Genomic DNA, 24,298 nt, shown 5'->3' on the forward strand with positions numbered 1-24,298 from the left:
GGCTGCATGTTCTGCTCGGTGAAGACGTCCCGCGCGCCGCCGCCGCTCGACCCGGACGAGCCGCGCAACACCGCGCGCGCCATCAAACAGTGGGGCCTGGGGTACATCGTGCTGACTTCCGTGGACCGGGACGGTGAGGGGATTCTGTGGTATCGTAATAGATGTTGTTGGACCCAATAGAATTCCTCGTGGGATCAAAGAGCGGTGCTAAATTTGGACTTACCATAGTATCTATACTAATATTGTAAAGCTAAAGAGTTTGTTTGTTTATTTGGTTAATCACGCTTATAATAGGATCAGGAAGGACAAATTCTTGCAATGTTATATAGACCATTTATAGAGGAAGGCTACAGGCTATATATGTATAACGGATGAAGCTGGGGCCGACCGCTTGTTAATGAATATATAGAAGATAAAATAAAAAATTAATCTTTGGCATCTTTATTATTATTATAAACATATTAGCTATGTTAAATTTAAATATAGAATTGATATGATTATAAATGAACAATCCAATTTCCGGCTCTTCTCTGTAGAGACCACATTCAGTACTGGTGGTAAATGGTGGATAAATTATAGTGATTCTAAGTTTTTGCTTTTATTTGAATGAAGAAAATTAAAAATGGCAACTGTACATATAATTTTCAGATTTACCAGACGGTGGATCAGCACATATAGCAGAAACTGTGAAGGAAATAAAGAGACAGTGAGTCATATTGTATTTAAATTCGAATTGACAGTAATAAGTACTATTATAAAAAAAAACATTTTGTTCATTTACGCAGACCTTTATAAACCAGTAGCTGCGCCCCGCGGTTTCACCCGCGTAAGTCTGTATCCCGTAGGAATATCGGGACAAAAAGTTGCCTATATGTTATTCCAGTGGTGCGCTAATAAAAGCAGATTTTTTTGAACAATAATAACTTATTACTTTGTTTTATTTCATTTTAAGTGATTATAAACACTTCATAGTATAAAACATGTTGCTTTCTGGGGTCTGTGTGTCTGTATGCTTAGATATTTAGAATTACACAATAGAATTTGATTAGATTTTTTAAATATATAGAGTGATTCAAAATCAATCGCGAACTGTATACTCATAACAATTTTTTTTTCAATTTCTAGGAACAGCGAGATCCTAGTGGAATGCCTAGTCCCAGACTTCCGTGGCAATCGCGATAGCATAGCTAGGATTGCTAACAGCGACCTGGACGTGTTCGCGCATAACATAGAGACGGTCGAACGATTGACGCCCTTTGTGAGGGATCGGAGGGCTGGGTGCGAGATTTTTTGTTGATTTTTTTGAAAGAAACAAATAAGAAAGAAAGATAATAAGTTTTTTTGCTACACAGCAACCTTAAAACTAAAACAACTTAAAAAATAAATAAATAAATAACATGCTTTGGTTATTTTTTAAGATTAATTACTTGTTTTCTTAGACTTCTATTAAGAGAAGTGAAAGATTACTTTGTCGTTTTTAACGATTGTTAATTTTTTTTTATAAATCTTTGAAAATAAGGTTCGAATTTAAAGTCCATTGTTATTGAGAATGTTGGTTAAAAAGTGATAATAATTGAAAAACTATTGAAATATAGTTGCTAGTAACTTCTATGAATGTATAATAATCGAATGAAATAATTATATTTGTGTGTTGTATATTTTTATTTTTATTACATTCTATAGTAAAACCAACAATAAAATTTCTGATTTTGAGTTTTTTTTGTATAAAATTTGAGTGAATACAACATTTTTTAATAGTTTAATTTAGGTCAGAAACGGTTTTTAGCGTGTATCCTTTAATTAATGTTATAGCAAGGCATTTTCATTCAAATCATACCAAAAAATTTCTATGAAATTTTTTTTACCAAGAATTAGGAAGAATAGAACAAGAGTTGAAATTAAGAGTAGATATTGCTTCTCTTACAGATATCGTCAAACATTGAAAGTTCTAGAAACGGCGAAGGAGATAAATCCGGATTTAATTACTAAATCGTCGATAATGCTTGGTCTTGGGGAGTCGGATGAGCAAGTGGAGCAGACTATGAGAGGTACTGATTCATATAAGTGTTATTGTTAGCTAGCCTCCCGCCCCTGGCTTTGCCCGAGTATATATACAGGCCTAGGTTAATCCCTCACAGTTTTCGATCTCGTGGGTTTTCCGGGATAAAAGCTGTCTTTCTTTGGGTATCAAACTGTCTTTGTAACAATTTTTTCGTAAATACAGACGGACAGAGCTACTTTCATCATCATCATCATCATCATCATCATAATCATAATCATAATCATCATCATCATCATCATCATCATCATCATCATCATCATCATCATCAGCCCATATATGATCCCACTGCTGGGACACAGGCTACCTATGGACGTTCAGGCCATAATCCACCATGCTGGCCAAGTGCGAGTTGGCAGATGTCACATGTCGTCGAACATTCGACTTATCGATTTTAAATCCGAGGTCCTTACCACTGAGCCACCACTGCTTTTTTGAGTAATTTTCGCATTCATAATATACTTTTAATCAATTATTGTATTGCACCACCACCCTACTTTTTATCCTTTCTTACGGGTTGTCTGGAAGAGATCGCTTATAGCGATAAGACCGCCCTCTGTACATTTTAAGTTTACTATTGTCACTTATAATTGTAGGTTTTATGGTGTACAATAACGAATTGTTCATTCTTTCATTTATTCATACTTTTTTTTTTATAAATTTGATTTTCTTTAACTCCAGATCTCAGGCAGGCCGGCGTAGATTGCCTAACGCTAGGCCAATACATGCAACCGACGAAACGACACTTGAAAGTGCACGAGTACGTGACTCCCGCGAAGTTCCTCCACTGGGAGGGGAAAGGGAGCGAGCTGGGTTTCCTTTACACAGCCAGCGGGCCATTGGTTCGATCCTCGTATAGAGCCGGGGAGTTCTTTATCACGAGTCTTCTGAAAGATAGAAAGGTTAAAAGTGCTTGACAGGAGGATTAATTACTACAAGATCCGTTTTGACAACTTTTTAACGGATTTTAAACGCGATTTATTCATTATGTTATTTAACCCGACGTTTCGAACACTTTACAGCGAGCGTGGTCGCTGGGAGACAGTCTCTCCGTGTCTCCGCGTTTAAAATCCGTTGAAAAGGCGTTCATTTCTAAACCTCTGGATGAGTTGCGTTTAGTTTATCTGTTTATTTTGATAAATGTGTAAATATACGGAAATGTATTGAATACCCTATCCGTGATTTTATCAGCAAGCGGTTAAAGTAGAAACGAAAAATGCACGAAGAATTATATGTATAGAAACATTATCAAATTGTTTTTTATGACTTACTTGTTTTTGCATTATCATTTGTTATGACTCGCATTTATGGTAAACGTTTATTTGAGAATAATGTTGAATAAAAATTTAGTATAGTTGCCGTCAACATGTTGCAAATAAACTCAGAAATCACTTTTCCGGTTTCCGCCCGCGGCTTTGACCGCGTAGTCGTAGGAAAGATAGACCCGGGGTTTTCCTCGCACGTTCCCGTTGTCGTGGAATTTCTGGTATAAAAATTTCTCTCCCTGGTTCTAAGCTACCTCTGCACAAATTTTCAGCCAAATCGGTTCATCCGTTCTTCTAGTTATAAATAGTGTAACTAACACCACTTTTGTAAATAGATTATAATAATATTTTTCTAAAAATTATTTAATATGACACTTGGCATGAAAACATCACGAAATTATAGGAAAAGTTCATTCTGTTTTAAATATTTTAAACTTTAAAATAATAAAATTAGAATACTTGTATATAAATTATGTGTTATTGAAGTGAATCTAAATATAAAAGGTGATTTTAGACTTTAAAGAGATCTTTCTGTGCTATACCAAATTTTATGTTATTGATTGTTATTTTAGTTGTAATACGAGAAACTGTGAATAAGATCAAAATAAAATATTTTGTTATAATTAATGCTCTTTTTACTCGTGTATACCTTTTTTAACTTAATTACTGTCTAGGAACAAAACACTTCTTGTCAGAACATTTCTTATACAAAGAAACGATCAGTAAAGCGTCTGATACGTATTTGCTCCATGCCCCATAATTGTAGGACATGTGTTTTGTATAGCCTTTAGCATTATAACATTATTTTCAACAAAAAAGGGTCCCTGAAGAGGGGTACCACTACCTAATATGGGACCAAATTACAACATTTAACCTATCAAACAAAAAGAATCACGTCAATTTGTCGAATCGTCTAATTAAGAATCTCCTTAGTTTTTGGGACTGTGGTTGAATATCTGGAATAAAGTGTCTTACGGACTCTAAAAACATTTCTTATCTAAATCTTCAAGTTACGCTTTGATTGAGTCATGCCAGCATCAGCATCAATGTACTTTTATTTATATTAGTTTATTTAATATAAAATTTTAAATAAACTATCTCGTTTGCTATCCAAAATCTTATCACTTTGTATACTTATAATATTGATCGAAGACTTTATATAAAAGTATCTATGTGTGTGCGTAAATATACGAAAAAAGTAAACGCCACATACATACGGAGTTACGCACGACTGCGGCCAGCGGGAGCGAAAAAATCAACACATCGCACCACGAATACACAAAATGGGGCTAATTTACGTAGATTTTCTCGAAACTAAAAGAAATTAGATGTGGTATTTTAATAGTTAATACTCAAGGTAATCTTAGGATGTTATTAAAATGATTAATAAGCTCTGTGAGACAGAGTTGTTTTTTGATATTTCTCAAAATGGGCAGTTTTTGCCATTTAAAATGTTCTAATATCTCATTACATCATTCTTTTATAGCGTCATATTACTAGTTGGCTAAAATGAAAATATCCTTTGTAAGTCTAGGTACATAATATTTTAAAATGACTTGAAAAAATCAGGAGGTTCGCAATTCGACTGCATTTTTTTGTGTTTGTTACCTACTGAGAGCTTTCGACTAGGTGAAGCGATCTATATAATTATTTTTTTTATTTGAAGGCTAGTGTCTTCCGTGGGGTTCTGTTTTAATTAGTTCTGACTTAAAGGCGGTAAAGTTTTTGTTAAAAATATTCATTACTTCATTTTCATTTTTTATATTCGTAGCATCGTAGGTAAGACAGTCAGATTTAGCGCGTTGGCGGAGGTCTGTGCGCCAACACCAACAGACAGCTTGCGGTCAGGGTGACGCTAAAACGAGCTTATATAACATTAATTTACACACCAGTATTAGTTGTTAAAATATTGAATAAAATGCTCATTACTCTAGAAATTCGATAGATACATGTACTACTAATAGAAAACTTTACATGTACTACTAAAAGAATAGTTTCCCATACTAACATTAAAAAGGCGCATCCGTAATGCGTAGTGAGTATTCCGCGTAGCATTAACGCACGTACGGTCAGCAGACGGAGCTAGTGCTACGTACTTCTTAGCACTGTGCATCCGTGCGTCTCGCCGCTGAATATCCATTGTCTAGACCCTGTGCGGTGCTATCTCAGATTTGATACATAAGAAACTATTACGGTGTTTTAGTTATAGAACATATAAGAATGAAATGTTTTAAGATCCAATGGAACACTTTAACTAAAGTATTGTGAAAAAAATTGATAAATATTCTTGAATAAGACTTACGAAGTGTATGTCTCAATGTATGGTATATATGTTGTTACATTGATTTTGTTAAAGTTATATGCATATATAAGAAACATTCGATATATATCACAGATAAAATATAGATTATCCACCGTAAGCCCAGAAATGGCGAAGTGAAGTCATAGTCTATATAAACTCCATGATTTATATTGTACCTTGTAACTACTATTACAAATAAAATCTTGCTTTTAATTGAATTTGTATAGCGTTTGCTCTTATAGGTAATCTTTAGCGAATGCTCATTATGTTAACGATTTTATATCAGATGCTAAATACCAGTATACGAAGGTCTATTTCAACGAAATTCCCGTTTGTCATCGATACAGAATAGCGATAAAAAAGGTTTTGAAGTAAGTGTGGCTGTGCAGCGGGTTGGATCTCACAGTAATAAAGTATGCGGGTCGGCCTCCGCAGTACGCTGATGGAACGCGAAATATTTGCATTTTGCTACATTCCTGCAGTTTCTGATATCTAGATTATGGGATTGTATTTTGAAAATAATTTTGATTGATTTAAAAATTTGTATTCATCTTCATTATATGCGACGCTATAATAGCATATTATTTAGAATACGTTCGACGGGTAATGACATGACAAGCCACAGCCATACTACAGATAAAATATACTATACTCGTTATGCTAAGTACGTATCTTTGTCAGGTTGATAATTTTTGACCATAGATAAATCAATAATTTTTATTATATTTTTTGCAATCCAAGTAATTTAGGACATAACTTATTATTATTATTTATGACGATCAAATATAAGTAGGAAAATTATAGAAAAACCAGCGATAACAGACAACAGTTTTGTCGAATCGGTATTTTTGTGACGTATTGAGCAAATACAGTAAAAACGTCTTTCTTTATCTTAAATCTCTCTTAATCATCTTTAAGATTATATTATATCGTAAGGTATTACGTATAACGATTACTACAATATAATATCAACACTATACGTATTGGAGATAGCTAAGTTCCAAATATCTAAAACTAACTATTGAACATACACAAATCAAAAATATTGTTGCCCAAATAAAACGTTCCAAAATACGTAAAATCATTTGAATAGAGAACTGACAAGCGCTTAGCATTCGGTACCGAGTTGCGTGCGTTGATTCGTATTCATGAATGTAAAATGACAAATGACGTAGTGAAATATCGGAATTCGCGCCAAATGCGCAGCGGCGGAATTTTCTATCTTTCTTTATTTAACAACTTTGAAAAGAGAAACATTTGACCTCAATTTATTTATATCTATTTCCAGTATTTCCGAGTAAATAAGTAATTATCTAATTTTGTAGACCAATATTTTAAGTAGTATTCTGTGTTTTAGGTAACTATGTATAAATACATGTCTTATAAAATGCCACTAAGGACCTTGTATTCTTCTTCAAAAGCAGTGTTGAAACCCTCATAACATAGGATGCCTCTGTCCCAACAGTGGGATTATATAGGGGTTAATGATGATGATGATGATGGGTCTTCTTGGGTATATTATTTTCGAAGTATTAAGTAATAATTATATTGCATATGGACGTTTTCCGACAATAGATACAATATAGTCTCACTAGGGATGAAGTTTTAATTACATTGCCTCGGTTTTTGCTGCCGTGTCTTGGGGAACCGAGATCTATTTTAAAATATAATACGCTTTTATTTTTGGAAAATTCCGCGAATGGCTCTAGGGAGAGAAAGCTAATTTCAATTTCATTTAGTTCTGGCGCGATTCCATACACTGGCCAAAGAATAACTTGCACTATTATCTCCAGATGTGCTATGATTACATTAGCAGCTATATCTATCGAAAAATGTGACAATGCTTAGAGAAAATTTTAATCTTACTTATTATAGCTAGTATTTTTTTAAATCAGTGTAAAAGTTAATTAAATAATGCATGTTATTCGTTATTCTATTATGATTTAAAGTTTAACAAAGATACGAACATAGTACTCAACCCCTATAATAAAATAAACCTCTCTACTAAAATTGTTGAAGTAACTACTATATATTACGTGATATATATTTAAATGATTTATAGTCGCGAGCTATATGTTATATTTATTATTAATAACGTCTACTTTGTCTACCTTGTCTATATAAGTCATGAGACTTCCCTTTTGTTATCTTGTCACCTTATTTTTATATCATATGTATGTAACCATAATCATCATCAGCCCATATATGTTCCCACACCTGAGGGTAGCCATAATACAAGAAAAAAAAAAACTAATAATTGACATTCAAGACGTCGCATCTACGCCATTAAAAACCTAATCACTGGTCGACAAGTGCAAGAGAAACTCACGGGATCGTTCGGGTTCCGTAGGCGGCAGATTACGCCGTGTCTGAGCCCTAATACGCAATTCTACTGCAAGAGGATTCCGCATTTTTATCGCTCTACTCTATGCCTTTACTGTTCAATTGGATTTAAATCGACTTGTAACTATGATATTTGAATAATTTTAAAGAATAGAATACATTTTGTCATGCGGCGGGATTCAAAACTATTTAGATCGTGGCGTTTTTCTAAACCAATTTTTTTTCTGATATTTAAGGTCACTGACGCCCCGGAATGTGACCATATAACAACAATCTCTTATCAACCTCAAACTATCACAACAATCGGCTAGAAACCAACGGGGCTATCAAGTAAAAAACAAACAGTAGGATTGAGTTATTTTTTCGTTTTTAACACGCTTTTATAAGCCACACCTATATACATGTATGTATAAATATGGAACGCATGTTCTGAAATAAGGAAATTTATTATTATTTATTATGTTTGTATGTAATCGACTCCTTAACATTGACATTAACATGATCCACTTTAAACGGACAAATTTAATTCAAACTTTGTACACTTATCAAGGATCGGTGACAATACACTATATTTCGCAAGTTTATCTTATAATCCTGATTAGGATCGCCAGAATTAAATAATTTATGTATATGAGCAAGTTAGTAAATTTTTTTTTATTCCATAATCAAGCCATTTTTTTATATAAATGTAAATCAACACAATAAACATAATTAAATAAAAATGTTAAGAATAATTAAAGAATAGAAAACAAAAAGTGGAGCCAAATGAGGCAGCCACTTCATCTTCGCTGCAACGTAGTTGCAACCCTGTTTAACTGGTCTCTCTCTCTATATGCAATATACATACATTTATATAACCAGCACGAAATTACATAAACAACCTAGAATAAATTTATTTACCTAGGACAAACTAATTCTCAAAAACATTTTATCTTGTAATTAAGTTTACTATTTAAAATATTCCCGCAAAAAGTAAGACTTGTTTTTTGTGAAAAGTAATCCTTTCTAGATTATTAAATCCCAGATTAACGTTTAAGTATAAATATTACAACGTTATTTGAATATTCAATGTCTGTTTTGCTTGTGTCGTGTATTTTGAAACTGTTTAATTGTACTTGATTTAGCCATTTACCGATATATCTCGTTCCCCAACTGTATTATTTGCGTTTGGCTTGATTATCCTCTGTTTACAGAAATTGTTCGGGACACTTTTCATTGGTGCTACTGAATATTTCTCGAACTTTGTATAGAAATACACTGAACGGCCTTAATACCTGGAACATTTTTTAATTAGTTACTATCAAATTAATTTTTACCTGAGTAATTTCCTGTATTATGCGACGTCCAACTCCTTTTTTCTTAAATTCTCGATTACGGTAAAATAAGTCTAATTGATGATTGGAACAAACAAATTATTGCTAACTCAATTAATAATATTTATTTCTTATACTTTTTTACATAAACGTAGTCTTTATAGACTAAATCACATTAAAAATGAATAAGTTATTCCCGTTTTAGACTTCTTCAGTGTTAAATGTCAAGTAAATAATAACGAATAGTGATTATTATTCATATTGTTAAAGCAATATTATTTAACAAAGTAAGTTTTCCTATAAAGTGTGTAAAGCATTATCCCAGTCCTACACGATCAATCCAAAGGTTTTTTTTTGTTTTCTACCTTCGATGCATTACAACTGAATAGTATGAATAAAAAAGACTTATAAAGAAAATAACCCTCATATAAATATATAGTAAGATAATGTATGATAAGAGAGTGTAAAGGCTCCCTAAACCAGCTCGTTACAAGTTGATTTCGGATACCACAATGTGACAACAACAGGAAAACTCTGATTACCTTCGCCTATGCGATGGAAGTTTTGAAGAAACCGCATTATTAGATGTATAAGAAAATAATGTAACACCGTAATGAGTTCGCGGACCCCGAGTTGTGAATTCGTTTCCGAAGAATTACTGTTTGATAAAACTTTTCGTGTATATTAACTGCGTAGATTGCTTCGTTTATATGAAAAATTGGTGTTTTGCTAATGAATATGAATAGGATTGATGAATACTTAATTGATGTGGAACATAGAAAAAGGTTAATTTTATCAAATATTTATAAAAACAGTCTTTTCTAACTTCTTAAATATGTAAAACATTGCCTGTCATAGTGTCACTTAGGAGTGACACAGTAGAGCAAGGTGGTAAAGAGAATTCTCTACCAGTGTACTTAGCCGGTCAGCCGATAAGGCTCCCGTTATAGGGTGGGAAAAAAATATAAGAAACTAAAAAAAACACTCATAAATGTCAACAGCCTAAAGAGCGAAAACAGTACTGATTTTTCAGAGTATTTACCAGAACAGGTCGAAGAAGAGAAAATGTGTAAAAATATGATATTCGCTATATCTCTGAATAGACCCGAGCATGTAATATAAACTCGAAAGTTTCGAGTACTTGATACAAAGTGCAAATGCATTTCCAGAGGCACGTCTCAAGTGGATATGCTAATGTGCCATCTTCTACTTGAAATGCGATACCACATCATATGTAGGATTGGAGCGTGTTTGTGTGGGGTTGACCGCCATGTACCTATATAGGGAGTCGTTGAATTGAATCGAATACTAATTTGGCTGAGTTTTATCTTAATATTAATTACATTTCACTTTGTTTCTCTGCGATGGACTAAACTATTCAACCGATTTTAATCAAATTTGCGCGCATGACAGTTTGATCCATGTTAAAAGATAGGATAGTTCACATTATTTGAATTACGATAAATGACATGGGCGGAGCCGGGGCGTACGGCTTCATATTATATTGATAGTATAGATAAACAGCCTATAGACTATATTGACAGTTTTGATACTATAAATCTGGTGAGTTTGTTTGTTTACACGCGCTAATGTCATGTACTACTGGACCGATAAGTTCGTGATCCTTTAGTACTATAGACGTAAGTGGCTTAGGCGTAATAAAAGGGCGAAGCTCGGCACAACTTATTATAGATAACGCCCCTTATTGATTCAATTTTTAGTGTTTTGTAAGGGGATTTTAGTACTTTTAAATGATCTCCATTTTTGGTTTAATATTCAGGTTCTACTATAATACGCAGCCCACGAATATATTCCAGTTTATTTTGATGAAAGTAAATTAGAACATATTCCGGGACTACGATAGCAAAGATTATTAAATAAACAATGAAAACCAGTCTAGAGTAGGTATAGATATATTATAAATCTATTTAGTTAAACATTAAGATGATATAACTAAAATTAAAAGACCACATACACACTACACTTAGGCCAATAGTGAAAAACTACTTAACTGCCCACAACGCAAAGTTTAATTTACTGAATTAGTTAAAACAAATGATAGATCGGTTAGGTACCAAATGAAGAGAAATCACCGGTAACTAACTAGATCGGGGAGCAACCAAACGGTAGGGATAAAGCGCTCCATCCCCATTACCTAGCAGATAATGGAAGCTAAGATTGGAAAAGAATCGGATAAGATAAATACATTTTGTCATAATGTTCTTAGTGTAATTTGCTTTTAAGATTCGAATATTTTCTCTATGGTTTTCAGTCGATGAAATGTTTTAATGATTCATACCGAAATTTATTTGGAAAACGAGTATATACAAATGATAATTGGAATTTGTGCTTATGGGAATCAAATAAATTACATTTTTATTGAACTTCTTGTGATTATAATTAAAGCTGTAAGTCTACGTGGGTTAATTTGTTTAATAATAATATAACATACACTCTTCAATTCAAAGTGCATCACTTAATTCCCCATTATAAATAATAGCATAGTGTTTAACTATTTAAAAATACATATTTTATTGGAGAATTAAGAACGTTGCGTGCCGGCTAACTTGTGGCATATTCTCACTTCTTATGTATAATAATAATCTACAATTGTCAGAGCTTTTCTATAGACAAAAAAAACATTTGTAAATTCCGTCCTTCACATGCGGCTTTGCGTATTCATGCGAATGAGAGGGACCGGCATAAACCTTGATGTTTTCAAAGCTATAGAAATTAATAACAACAGAATTATGATCTCAAATTTGTCATTTGTCTATGTTTAGTGTCAGTTTGTTTTCATTTATATTGTAATTCATATTTTGTTGTCTTTTTGTAACGTTGTATAATGCTTCTGTCTGTGATCCTGCCTCAAAAGTGCATCGTATCAATATACGGTCAAATTAAGAAACAAAAGCATAAACAATTTAAAATAACCATAAAGGTTAGACTAAAAATCAAACGGCAGAGAGCAAAGCGTTTGAAGTGGACAGTAACAGTGGTCGGTAAAGTACGCTAAGCTGATGGCGATCCCATAAGAATTAACTCGTTAAAGGTGAGTGTACATTTGGGTAGTCATGAGTTATTTTACCTGTATAAGGAAAACGTATGAACGAAACGGCTGATTACGATGATGGAAGGTAATAAAATTAGCAAGAATTTAATCTAGTAATGCAAAGCCGATATGATTAAAGAATACTGTTTTATTATTATCAATTATATGGCTCCAATTCTTAATTAAAAGTATTATTTGGTCATATTTGTTATAATGAAAAACATTACTAACCTTAACCAATTATCTACGGACAATACAATTTAATCAATTTAATGCAGTTGATAAAATTGCAGACTTATTTATTGAAACTTGAAATATTTTTCAGATGGTTACCTACATTATACATGTGGAATGTAATGTTATGGAAAATTTATAGGTATTTCGTTTAAGACAAGAAAAGTACCTCGTTCCTACAAATAATTTATCTTTAAGCCTTAAATTCATGAACTCCATCCACCATATTTTAATAAGACTCTATATCTATAATCAACAATAAAATAATGCGTATTTAAAAGAAAAATGTATTTACTTGATTAAATTATAAAAACCGTGAAAAGTAACATTTATATTAAAATCATCAGTTTATAAAATAAACAGTAGCGTTTAGTTGACAGAGATGTGGCGGGTAATTTTTGTTTTAATGTTTACGTTTATTTTAGTATCCGCAGGTAAATATCTGAATTAATAGTAAACAATCTAACCTAAAAATTCATAATAAAATCCTTCATAACAGTCTCTTAGATATTCTGTTCTATTCTATATGTCGTTGAAACTAACAGTTTTTATAGAATTTTTTCCTCGTATTTAGAATGTCTTTATTCTAACTATTATCATCACATGAATTTATAACAGTTTTTAATAAAAACTAAATCGCTTTCAAATTGTCAGAACAAGACCAAATTGAAATGCAACTAAACGGGAGGCAGCCGATTGCAAATAAATAATAATCATAAAAAAATGGTTGCCTGTAAAGTCGGTTTTACGAGCGAAGATTTTACGTGACAACGTCTTTTTCTCGGTAGAATATTTATTGATATGAATATTATTAAATTGCACAATAGAAACAAGGAATTGAATGAAAATAAGAATTGCAAAAATTTTAATTATAGAAAATATATTTTGTTTACTAAAAAGACAGAGACAGAGACACAAGCACGCGCCGATTCAATGCGCCTAATACTCTAGTGCTGCGCGCGCGGCGGATCGATCATAGTTCGGTGACTCGTAACGTTACCGGGCGCTACACTTTTTGATGAGTGACACCGAGCCGCAACCTAATTTAAGACGTTGTCACGTCAAAATCGTTTCATCCAGTAGAAAGTCCTGAAATGGAGACGAATTGATAGCCTCCTACTTTTTTTAAAGTCAGTCGAACATTGGAGTCAATTAGAGTGATCAATGGATCTTATACGATTATTATCAGCCACGTTTGTACCACTGCAGGGCAAGGGCCTCTCTTCCCTCAGTCCATGTTTCCCTTTTGTGAGAAATTCTGCTCCTATCGGTACAGTAGAGTCTAACTTGTCGGGGATCCATATTATAGTAATTTTCGCCGACAATTCTCAGAACGTTCGCTAGCCATAGCCAGTACAATTGCATTCGAGCTCAGCAGCTGTATGGGCTACATAAGCTATCTGAGTTTTTCAGCTATTGTGACTTGTAATTGTTCCAGGGATCTTCAAGAGAGAAGCTCAAGACATGTCGAGGTCTGGTGGCAAATATTATAAGCACCATAAACATCATAAGCACCACAAACACGATTGCGACTGTTGGTTGTACGAACTTTTTCAATGATTTATCAACTTTATCGCAAAAAAATTATAAAACATTCGCTATAAGCTATAAAATTATAGCCATGTTTTGTTCTTTAGCACAGCAATGATTAAAACAACAATGTAGTTTATTTAATTTCTAGCTTCATAGCATTGAAATGAATATCTTCAGGATTTTTCAATGTGCTTCATTCTTAGTTTATATAGACTTTTATTTTTATTTTTCAGATTCTGATACTGGAAGGTTCTAAGTGACAATTAAGAGGAGTTTTTGAAATTTTTTTGGCAATGCATACTTTTGATATTTCAGAACAGCTAATTGGATACAAGTGAATGTCTCCTTTAATTCAATTAATTTTAAATGCCTGTTTATTGATGTCGTGGATCATACTTCTAGTTTTTTGTAACAATCAAAACCGTGTAACATTATTTCCAATTACCTATTATACCGCATTATAAAATAAGCAATTATAGAAATGACATTGACCACGATAGTACATCTTTAATTACATGAAAAAATTAAGAGACATGCCATATAAACATGGTCCTTATAGCTATTAAATCAATGCATACGATGGCTAATAGACGTCTACCCTAACGGGGCTGGATAATGTTCGGCTACAGAGCGCATTGGCCCATGAAATTGGGCAGTGTCCGGCCGGTGCACCCAATTCATAAATTCAGGAGACAGGCAATAATGTGCGGTGTATTGTTTGTCATATGTGTCCAGTTTTTGAGCTTGAAACTTAACAAATAGCATATGAATTTGTCTGCGTATAAAATATATAAAAATGAGTAGAATTTATCGTCTCGGTGGTGTTTAAGTGTCAGATTTTATACGTGAAGCATGTAGATTGGAACGGTGGGTAGGATTAAGTGTTTTTTTTCTATATTCTGTTTGTTTTGGAAACGTTAAACAGATTTGACGCAAGTTTGACCAGTCAAATAATATTGCCATAATATTTCATTTTATCATATTACTCATATTAATTAGACACAGCTGTCTTCTACATGTGAAAGAATTTTATTGAATTGAATAGTCTTGAAGTCTTGACTTTATTTATATTAGTATCTACATTTAGTATAATTTTTATCAGCATAGGAAACAAAGCATCACGCACAATACGAAATAAAATGAAATGCATAAAAATTTTCAGCCTACCATAAAAATAATTTGGAAAAATCCCAGTTCATCTATAAAACGGGTTCTTATCGCACTTGGCGGGGATTTTACGGCAATTGCCGCCGCAATCCTGCAAACTTACTTCGTTTGCATTTTTATTACTTTTTAATTTTATCGCTTCTGATATCGAGACGCCCAGAATAACCCGGAAATCTTCCACCTGTATTTTTTGAGATACAGTTTAATAATTGGGTGAGAGTCAGGATAAATTGGCAGTTGAAAATAGTGACATATTTTATAGTACATCATAAAATGTAACATTAGAAAATTTTCCCCAATTTCCCAAAAACGAAACATTTTCTCAATTCACTGTTTCTTTTTGGCTTTGCTAATTGATAACTCCGTGGGTTTTCAACCGATTGTCGTGATTTTTTTGGCGTGGGGTAGAGAATTGTTGTAATTTGGTTTTATAATAGGATTTGGAGTGGTGCTTCATCTTCTTTATAGGATAACATTAGGTCCATCAAATAGAACATAATTTTTTTTGTTAACATTGCCGTAAGTGTAAGGCAGCTTCTACATATAACCATACATCTTTATATTATATAAAATATGATTTTTTGAAAGGACTATTCTTTCAAAATCATTTCAAATACTAATAATAATCAATCCATCTTGCAGCGTTATTACAGCTCCCATTGCAAGCATGCAAATATAATACGAAATCATGTCAATTTAATCGTGTAAGCTTCCGAAAAAAGCCCGCGTATAACCTTTAGCGCATGTAAGGTCCCCATGGGTTGGCTGTCGTAGATATTAGCATATGAATTCCGACTGTAATAAAGGAATAATATTCAAATAAAGTGAGTCCGGGTTATAAACGTGTAGCGCTGGATATTTATCCGTGTCGCGGTTGAATGAGGGACTTGGGACCAATCGAGATCCGTTTGGAATATTTAATTTGTTAAACTATAACTGCGCTTTTTATTTGCGTCATGAAATCAACAATGCGTATAATTTTCTTTGTAGATGTTTTGTGTTTTTGTGTTATTTATTTAATCTAATAAATCTAATATAATATATTTCTAACTAAGTAATAAGTAATAATTACAAGAAGTCGTTGTTATAAGACGTAGTTGAATGATGATCCAATTACAGTGTAAGTCACGATGAAAATAACACCTACCTAACCTAACCTAACCTACATAACCTATCATCAGTTGTAATTGTTATAGTGTAAAATAAAGCCATCGGACTATGTCTCTTACATCAAAGATCACTTTTCTTTGCAGGGAGTTTGGCTTTTGCCTCTTATACTGGAAAACATGATGAGAGTACTTTTGGTATATAGTATGGTATATAGGTAGGTGTTGGCTATAGTATATCGGGTTCTACAGTACCTACAAGCTTCACTCAATTTATGTAAATCATCCAGATATGTTTTGTATCTCTCAATCAGTTTTAGCACATGTTACCGTAACATTATGATCATAGAGTCGAAATTCCCACCGTCAAACCTAGTCGACCAATATATCAAACGGCTCAATCAAAGGATAGTGTTAATTTAAAAATTAAAACTCGTTAGCTGGCTAAAGGGATAGCAGAACAATTCGCATCATCGGCCGCATTGAATTCGCAAAGCTGTAGATTAAAATGTACCGGTAAATACTGGCCTCAACGGTTCATTTAACCGTATCGATGGTAAGCGAGTAACGTATGAATTTATTTTTGTTACCGTTAACGCATACCGATTTTAAATACGCCACGGGTTTTCGCTGCTTTGTGATTGGACGGTGGCGATGCTATTTATCGATTGGATTTATAATTATGTTACTTTTTGGCAATGATATTTTTGACATTTGAGTTTGTTTTTCTAGATTAATGTTCACCTTTACGTATCTTTTATTGATTTTTTTTTATTAAATTATAAAGTATTTTGTTATACACGCTTATATATGTTTGACTAACTTACTTTGTTTGTCACATATATCTTTTAATTTGTTCTAATTGAAGGCTTTTTATAAAAACAATGAATCAGTAAAAGATACATAAGATATTCAATCTTAAACCTGCCTTTATTTCTGTAAATGCAAAGATTGATCTTATACTAAACAAGTAAATAGAGGACTCAAATGAATCTATCTGAACTCCAACAAATTGTAATGGGAAAAAGCGGGAAGCACCAGCTATCGAATAGAAAGAATCAGTAAAATCGGTTCACCCAGTCAAAAGTTCTGAAATAAAAACGCCTAAAAATAATACAGTCGAATTGATGCCTTCCTAATAAATAATTACCATTGTCTTGTTCCTTGTAACATTTCAAAGTATTCTTATATTATTATATACCAAGTGATTACTCTTCTTTGGTGTTTTGATTATGTATACCTCCTTTGTATTTTATACATAACATGATGTGAAAATAAGGTATACCTGATCAATAATAACGCAATCTGTGGAATCCATAAATTGTTAGCAAATGTTAATATTTTATGGATAAATACAAGCTGAGACTAATTTCGAAACAATACACGAAAACATGTAAATTTCATGCTGATACAATTAATCCACGTTACAGCTGTAATGAAGAAAGGTAATTGTAGCTAGCTTAAACGCATGACTTTGATTAAAAATATGGATATTTTATCTAGACTTATATAATCGTAGGAATATAACATGTGTATAGTGAAATATATATGTTATATTAGATTGAAATTACAGAGTTTCTTATCGGCCCTTCTCTGTAGAAACTGCTTTCTTGTGGTACATGTTAAAACTGCGTTATGACGATTCAAAAGTTCTTCTAAAAAAAGTCATATTGAATAAAATAAATATTGAGTTTATAAGATATTTATAATGTTATTGTAACGTATACGTATTGCCTGATGTAATGCAAGTCCATTGACGCCCTCCATAGAGGTAACGGGTGTTCCTTACCAGTAAAGGGACAAGACATAAAAGAGTCAAACAAATACAAGTTATTTGTGAATATCGTATTTTATATCCAATTTATTTTATATCCATATCATCTGAAGATGGGTATAAAGGACAATTTAGTTACGAAGTCCACAGATATTCCAGAAATCCATGGAAGGTGTTGTGTAGAATGAAAATTCTTCACAAAATCTCTCAAAAGAAACAAACACAAAAATAAGCCTCTATCAAAACGATATTGAAATAAAATGTACGTGAAGTCTATACAAACAGAAAGAAAGCAATGTTGAATATATATTTTAAAGTCATTAGCGTTTGAAGATATATAAGGAGTGAAATATAGATATAGAAATATTGTTGTATGTAAGTTTTCAAAATGTGGCAGCGACTTCTGATCGTTATATTGGCATTGAGTTTCGCGTTTGGCGAAATAGGTAAAATCACTTTTATTAGTAAATTATGATACACTTTTTAAGCTTTTTTTTAGTGTATGTATGTACATAATATGTCATTTTATAGGGTGTTAATCTAAACAATTAAAATACATTTTATTTATACTTAGACCGTATTCTGGCAATTTCAACGGACGTCAGTTTTTGTATGTGGTAGTCGAGGACGCTTCGGCACGAATTGGGCCAGCTCGCACCGGGGAAGTACCACACCCCCACAGAAAACCGGCGTGAAATAATAGCATGCTATTGTGTTTCGTACGGTGAGTGGGGGAGCCGAAGGCCCATATCCTTTTCCTTACCCATCCCAGTCCTTTCCTTTATTCCTCTCATCAATCCTTCCTTAATCCCTTCCCAATTTAAAGTCGGCAATCCATTTCTAGAGGCGTAAGCTCTGCAATTGACCTTATGCCTCTCCAAATGTTCATGGGCGGTGGTAGCGCTTACCATCAGGCAACCCACCAGCTCCATTGCCAACTATGACATAAAAAAAAAGTCAAAAAAAGGAGAAGGACTCCATTCGACTGAATTTGTTTGAGTTTATTACCTCAGAACTTTCGGCTGTGTGAACCAATATTGATTATTCTTTTAATTTGAAAGCTGGTGCTTCCCGTATGGTCCCATTTCAATTTAGTCTAGTTCTAACAATTTGAAAGCGGTTATGTTTTTTGTTAAAAATAATTAATAGTTATAAAACTTTCCTGTTCGCCTACTACTAAATTTTAATTTTATTTATACCCCAGTCTAATTCATACATATTTCAAAAATAAAGCCCAATTTTATGTAACAAGCAGATAATATTAGTGTCTTTCAAAGATTTCTAATTTATTGTTCCTAAATCTAGAGAGGGAGAAGCATCAAACTGGAAGCGGCAACATCGGTCGTGGACATTATGACCATGAACACCACCGTGACCCCACCGACCGTCACGGTCACCACGATTACGATCATAATGATGATGACTATGATGACGATGACAGCGATTATCATGAACACGGTCATCATCATCACGATTGCTGTTTGAGATGTGCGTCTTCTTTAATATATAGCAGGTTTGGTTTCTTGCGTTTTTTTTTGTTTTTTAACTCAGAGGTATGACAGTAAGTTATGTAGTATTGCCTCAATGGTGAAGACAGCGGATTTAAAAGTCGATAAGTCGGATGTTTAAGACCAGGCGAGCGTGCAGGACATAAATTGATTTTTCAATTTAACTGTGCATGTGGATCACATCACCATAGTTCGAAACGGTGCAGGCAAATGTCGTGCGAACACCGGCATGTCCCAGAATGTAGTTTGACGACATGTGATATCCGCCAACCTGAAGTTGACCAGCATGGCGGATTATGGCCCGAACCCTCATAGGAGACCCAGCAGTGGGCCATGTATGGGCTGAGGATGATGATGATGACACCGAGAAAAACAGGCGTCTATTACTCAGTAATTGCTCTCTAATACTAAATGAATGGACAGTCTAGTTTTTGTGTTTATTCGTTTCGTACAAAAATGTATGTGGATAGTGAAATATCTTTTAATTTTTTTGCAGGGATCGTGAAATTATGAGATCGAAGATATGCGACAGCAGTCACGTGTTATAGATACTACATACATTTTGAATGTATACCGACTATAGCAGTTCGCGGGTAAATCATTGATGTAATAATTATTATTATATTTGCGAAGTTGCATCAGTAAGAAACTTAATTGTATTTGTTTGTAGCACATCCTACTAATATTATAAATGCGAAAGTTTGTAAGGATGTGTGTGTGTTTGTTGCTCTTTCACGCAAAAACTACTGAACCGATTGTAATGAAATTTGGTACGTAGACAGCTGGACAACTGAAATAACATATAGGCAACTTTTTATCCCGATATTCGTACGGGATACGGACTTACGCGGGTGAAACAGCGGGGCGCAGTTACTTTCCTTAATTCTAGAAACAATAATAATAAAAAGGCTTTGAGAGATAGATCGTCATATCGTCAGAGCGTTAGCCTGATGTCGCACTATGACGCAAAATTTTGTTGTATTACCCGGTAATATACCATCAAACAGAGCGTCATCGTTCTGACGCGCGCTAAGTACGCGTTCTATGTGACAACGCCTTCAGTATTTTTACTTTTGTATTCGTATTTTTTATTGCTGGTGATTATGACTAAATAATTACTTTTGTACTATTTTTACTTTACAGATCTGATTGACATTAAGCGACGAATCTTCTTGAATATGAACATATTATAACCAATAAATAATAGTTGCAATTTATTACTACATTTTATTTATATAAATTGATTCATAAATACACTAAAAATGATTTGAATTAAATATTGTACAAAGTTAGTTAAGGACCGAGAAAGGACATGACATAAAAAGTACTCATTTTTATCCCGAAAGTCCCATGGGATCGGGAACTGTGCATGCTTTTACCTGAAAAAGATAGATAGAATCGGGGTTTTCCCCGGTACTGTCTATCTTTTCCTTCATTACGCAGGCGAAGCTGCGAGCTGAAAACTAGTGTTCTAATATCTAGCTATAGTACGAGTAACTGATTTCTTTTGATTTCAATGTATCATATATTGGTATAGTAGACTTGTAATTTAAACTCTATCTCATTCCTTTATTTTCCTAAAACTCAGTATATTGTAGGTTTTATTAAAACAATGGTATTTTGCTGTAATCATTTATAATGCATCCCAGTAATACATGTGCACAACAAAATTCAGCCCTATCCCAATACTAGATTTAGTTAAATTTGTAGTTCTTTCGAACTCGAAAGAGCAAGCTACAAACATATCCACGTCAATTCAAAAACCTTTGATTTGCAATTCGTAACATTGACAAAGAGTTATTTCTCCATAAAATTATATTACGGTAAATAATGTAAAAGTGTATGCAGGTATGTAGTTACTTGAAGTGCAACCAACAGCAGAGTGCTCAGTAATTGGGTAGAAACTCACAGGCTTTGAAATCGGAATAGCATTACTATCATTTCAGGAGTGCCTGTATATTGGAGGAATTTAAAGTGAAGCAAACTTTGGTATTTATGTGCGGATAATTTTATTGGAACTGGGATAGGAAAACGTATAAACAATAGGTATCATTAGCAAACTATATAGTGGTTCGATATTCTTCAAATTCTCTTCTCATTACATAAAACTTAGGTATAGAATGTGTTTCTGTTATTTTAAAAACAAGCAGAGGAGATATGTTTAGAGGAGGGAAAATATGTTTATTGCAAGATACACATGCTCTGGTTTTTAACACGTTTTTATGATTCCGATAAGGATCGATCAGGGTAAATAATTTCTTTATGTATTAGTCTTTTTAAAAGCAAGCTAGCTAAATTAGTCGATGATATGAATTTATTTCATTAAAGTTTTTTTTAGTAACAGTGCAATTTATCATACTGAATCGTTTGACTACTCGTTGTAAAACGCATTGTACATGTTTAAGTCATGAAAAAAAAAAAAACATTTTCTCATTCTGGAGCATTTTTATTCGAAATGTATTTACACGAAACAGATATAAGAAAATTACTTAGGGTACATAAATGATAAACATTAAAGAAACCCGCGTAAATCATACCTTGCAAATTCACTGATATAAAACTGAATGCGACGCTTCTCCCATTGTATCGCGTACAGAAAGCGCTTTGCGAAAATGTAATTCCTTTAAGATAAACGTACACACATTACCCGACAAAAATAAAACGTTAAAAAGCCGATATAAAATTAAGTCAACAAGTTCCAAGTAAAAATTATTCATAGAGTACGTTCTTGGGAGGTGTGAAATGTCTATTAGAGAGGGACGCAGCTATTTGCCCGAGCGAGACAGCCGAGGATAAGTAGCTCATGAATTGTAGATGTAATTTGGTGGCATATATGAAAGGGCGCAATTGTTTCTCTCGATTTCGGTGATACATTCGTATTGTTATGGCGCGAGCACTATAGCCGTTATCACGTAATGATAGAGTACGACATTTTGAATTAAGGTGCAGTACATTACTATGTATATAGACGGTGTTTTTTTGTACCGTCTTTCAGAACACGCAATGTACATGATATACTTCTAAATGAGATATCTTACGAGGTATTTAGAATAGCCGCTGCGTTAAAAAAGTCTCTAGTTACACATTAGATTGTATCTGAATACCATTGGTTTTGATAGTACGTGAATACAAGGATGTTACAAAAGGGATGCATTTACTGCTGTTAATTGAATTTGGACACTTATATCAACTCACAGATAGGCTTTTCAAAGTGCTTTTTTTAACGCGAGTAAATGTATTTTAAAACAAGAAATTAAAACAAATACTTTTCATCGATCACACGAGAAATTAAACGATTTTATTTTTAAGTAGCTTTTGAGCTTCCGCTCGCCTAGTTAAAGAAAGTTTAACAGTCCAGGTCCGTTCACGAGGGATTATTTCGACAATACTATGTCTCTACTCTGATCTAAATCTATCTTTGTGCAAAATTTGCTTAGGAGTGAAGTACAGACCGAGTTACATTTGCATTTATAATATTCATAGGGATTCAATTAAATTGCATTAATATATATCAGATCTAACTAAATGCAGGTTTTTTAACAACATAAAAATGCAACAAAACCATTACGAGGACGAGAAATGATTTTCATTTCCGAGTCGAAACAAACACAAAAGAAAAATACACCTGAAAACTAATGAAAGTGCGTCAGCGAAAAAAGGACGAAGCGAAGAACCGTAATATTTTAAAAACGCACTCTCGGATTAATCAAATTCGAGACAAATGGCGAGAAGTAGGGGAGTGCATAATATCGTAAATGCAATTCCATCGCACGACCACGTGAGACAATCAGACCAGCGGATGGGCTTACATGGAGCTGGCTGTGATCAAAAGAAATAGATTTTAAGAGATATACATTTCGATCGTACAAGGACTTTTTGCATAAACCTTAGTGGTTTGGATATTAAAGACACTCTGTACCCTAAATTCTATTTGATATTATATCTATCAATATCTTGATAGATATAATATTAAATAGATAGATAGTCATGCGCTAGTTACCTTGTCAAGAACCATCATACATGTTGTACTGTGGTTAAATAAAACAACATTCATACATTCTTAGCAGAGTTTATTCATTATATATTACAATTGCATTACAAATAGTTTCGATATTAGAAGGTAAATAATAGACTGCTGCCTCTTAAAGTTTTGGCACGTTTAATGCAAAAATACTGGAAATAATTTTCACATGCTTGTTAAAAAAATGATGAATGAAAATGCGTCCGAATGTTCGAAAATACATTATAATTATATTTGCATTAATTTTTATTGCGATATACATCTATGATCAGGTTTGGTAAAGTATTAAAATAAGGCTCCTTATACTATTATACTTCTCATACTATATATGGAAGGATTGGCGACTGGAAAAGGGAACGGGCCTCCAGCTCCCCCTACTATTTCACGCCGGTCTTTTGTGGAGACCCACCAGCTCCATTGTCACAGTCGGAATCTCCATTGTCACAATGGAGCTGGTGGGACGCCTGATGGTAAGCGCTACCGCCGCCCATGAACATTTGTAGAGGCGTAAAGTCGATTACAGACCTTACGCCTCTACAAATGGATTCATCATCATCATCATCATCATCAGCCCATATATGTTCCCACTGCTGGGACACAGGCCTCCTATGAGGGTTCAGG

The 24,298-nt window shown here is 33.5% G+C and overlaps 1 protein-coding gene across 1 annotated transcript in view; it reads left to right on the forward strand.

Moving 5' to 3' along the window:
* Window positions 1–3,067, forward strand: part of LOC119833628 (lipoyl synthase, mitochondrial) — a 5,051-nt gene extending 1,984 nt beyond the window's left edge. Inside the window, exons 4-8 of the mRNA XM_038357721.1 lie at window positions 1–133; window positions 649–706; window positions 1,126–1,278; window positions 1,927–2,048; window positions 2,741–3,067. The exon at window positions 1–133 is cut by the window's left edge and continues 35 nt beyond it. Coding sequence (XP_038213649.1) covers window positions 1–133; window positions 649–706; window positions 1,126–1,278; window positions 1,927–2,048; window positions 2,741–2,976 — 702 coding nt within the window. The 3' untranslated portion in view covers window positions 2,977–3,067. The remainder of the gene's footprint in view (window positions 134–648; window positions 707–1,125; window positions 1,279–1,926; window positions 2,049–2,740) is intronic.
* The last annotated feature ends 21,231 nt before the right edge of the window (window positions 3,068–24,298 follow it).

This window comes from Zerene cesonia, chromosome 17 (genome assembly GCF_012273895.1).
Source record: "Zerene cesonia ecotype Mississippi chromosome 17, Zerene_cesonia_1.1, whole genome shotgun sequence".
Taxonomy (NCBI): domain Eukaryota; kingdom Metazoa; phylum Arthropoda; class Insecta; order Lepidoptera; family Pieridae; genus Zerene; species Zerene cesonia.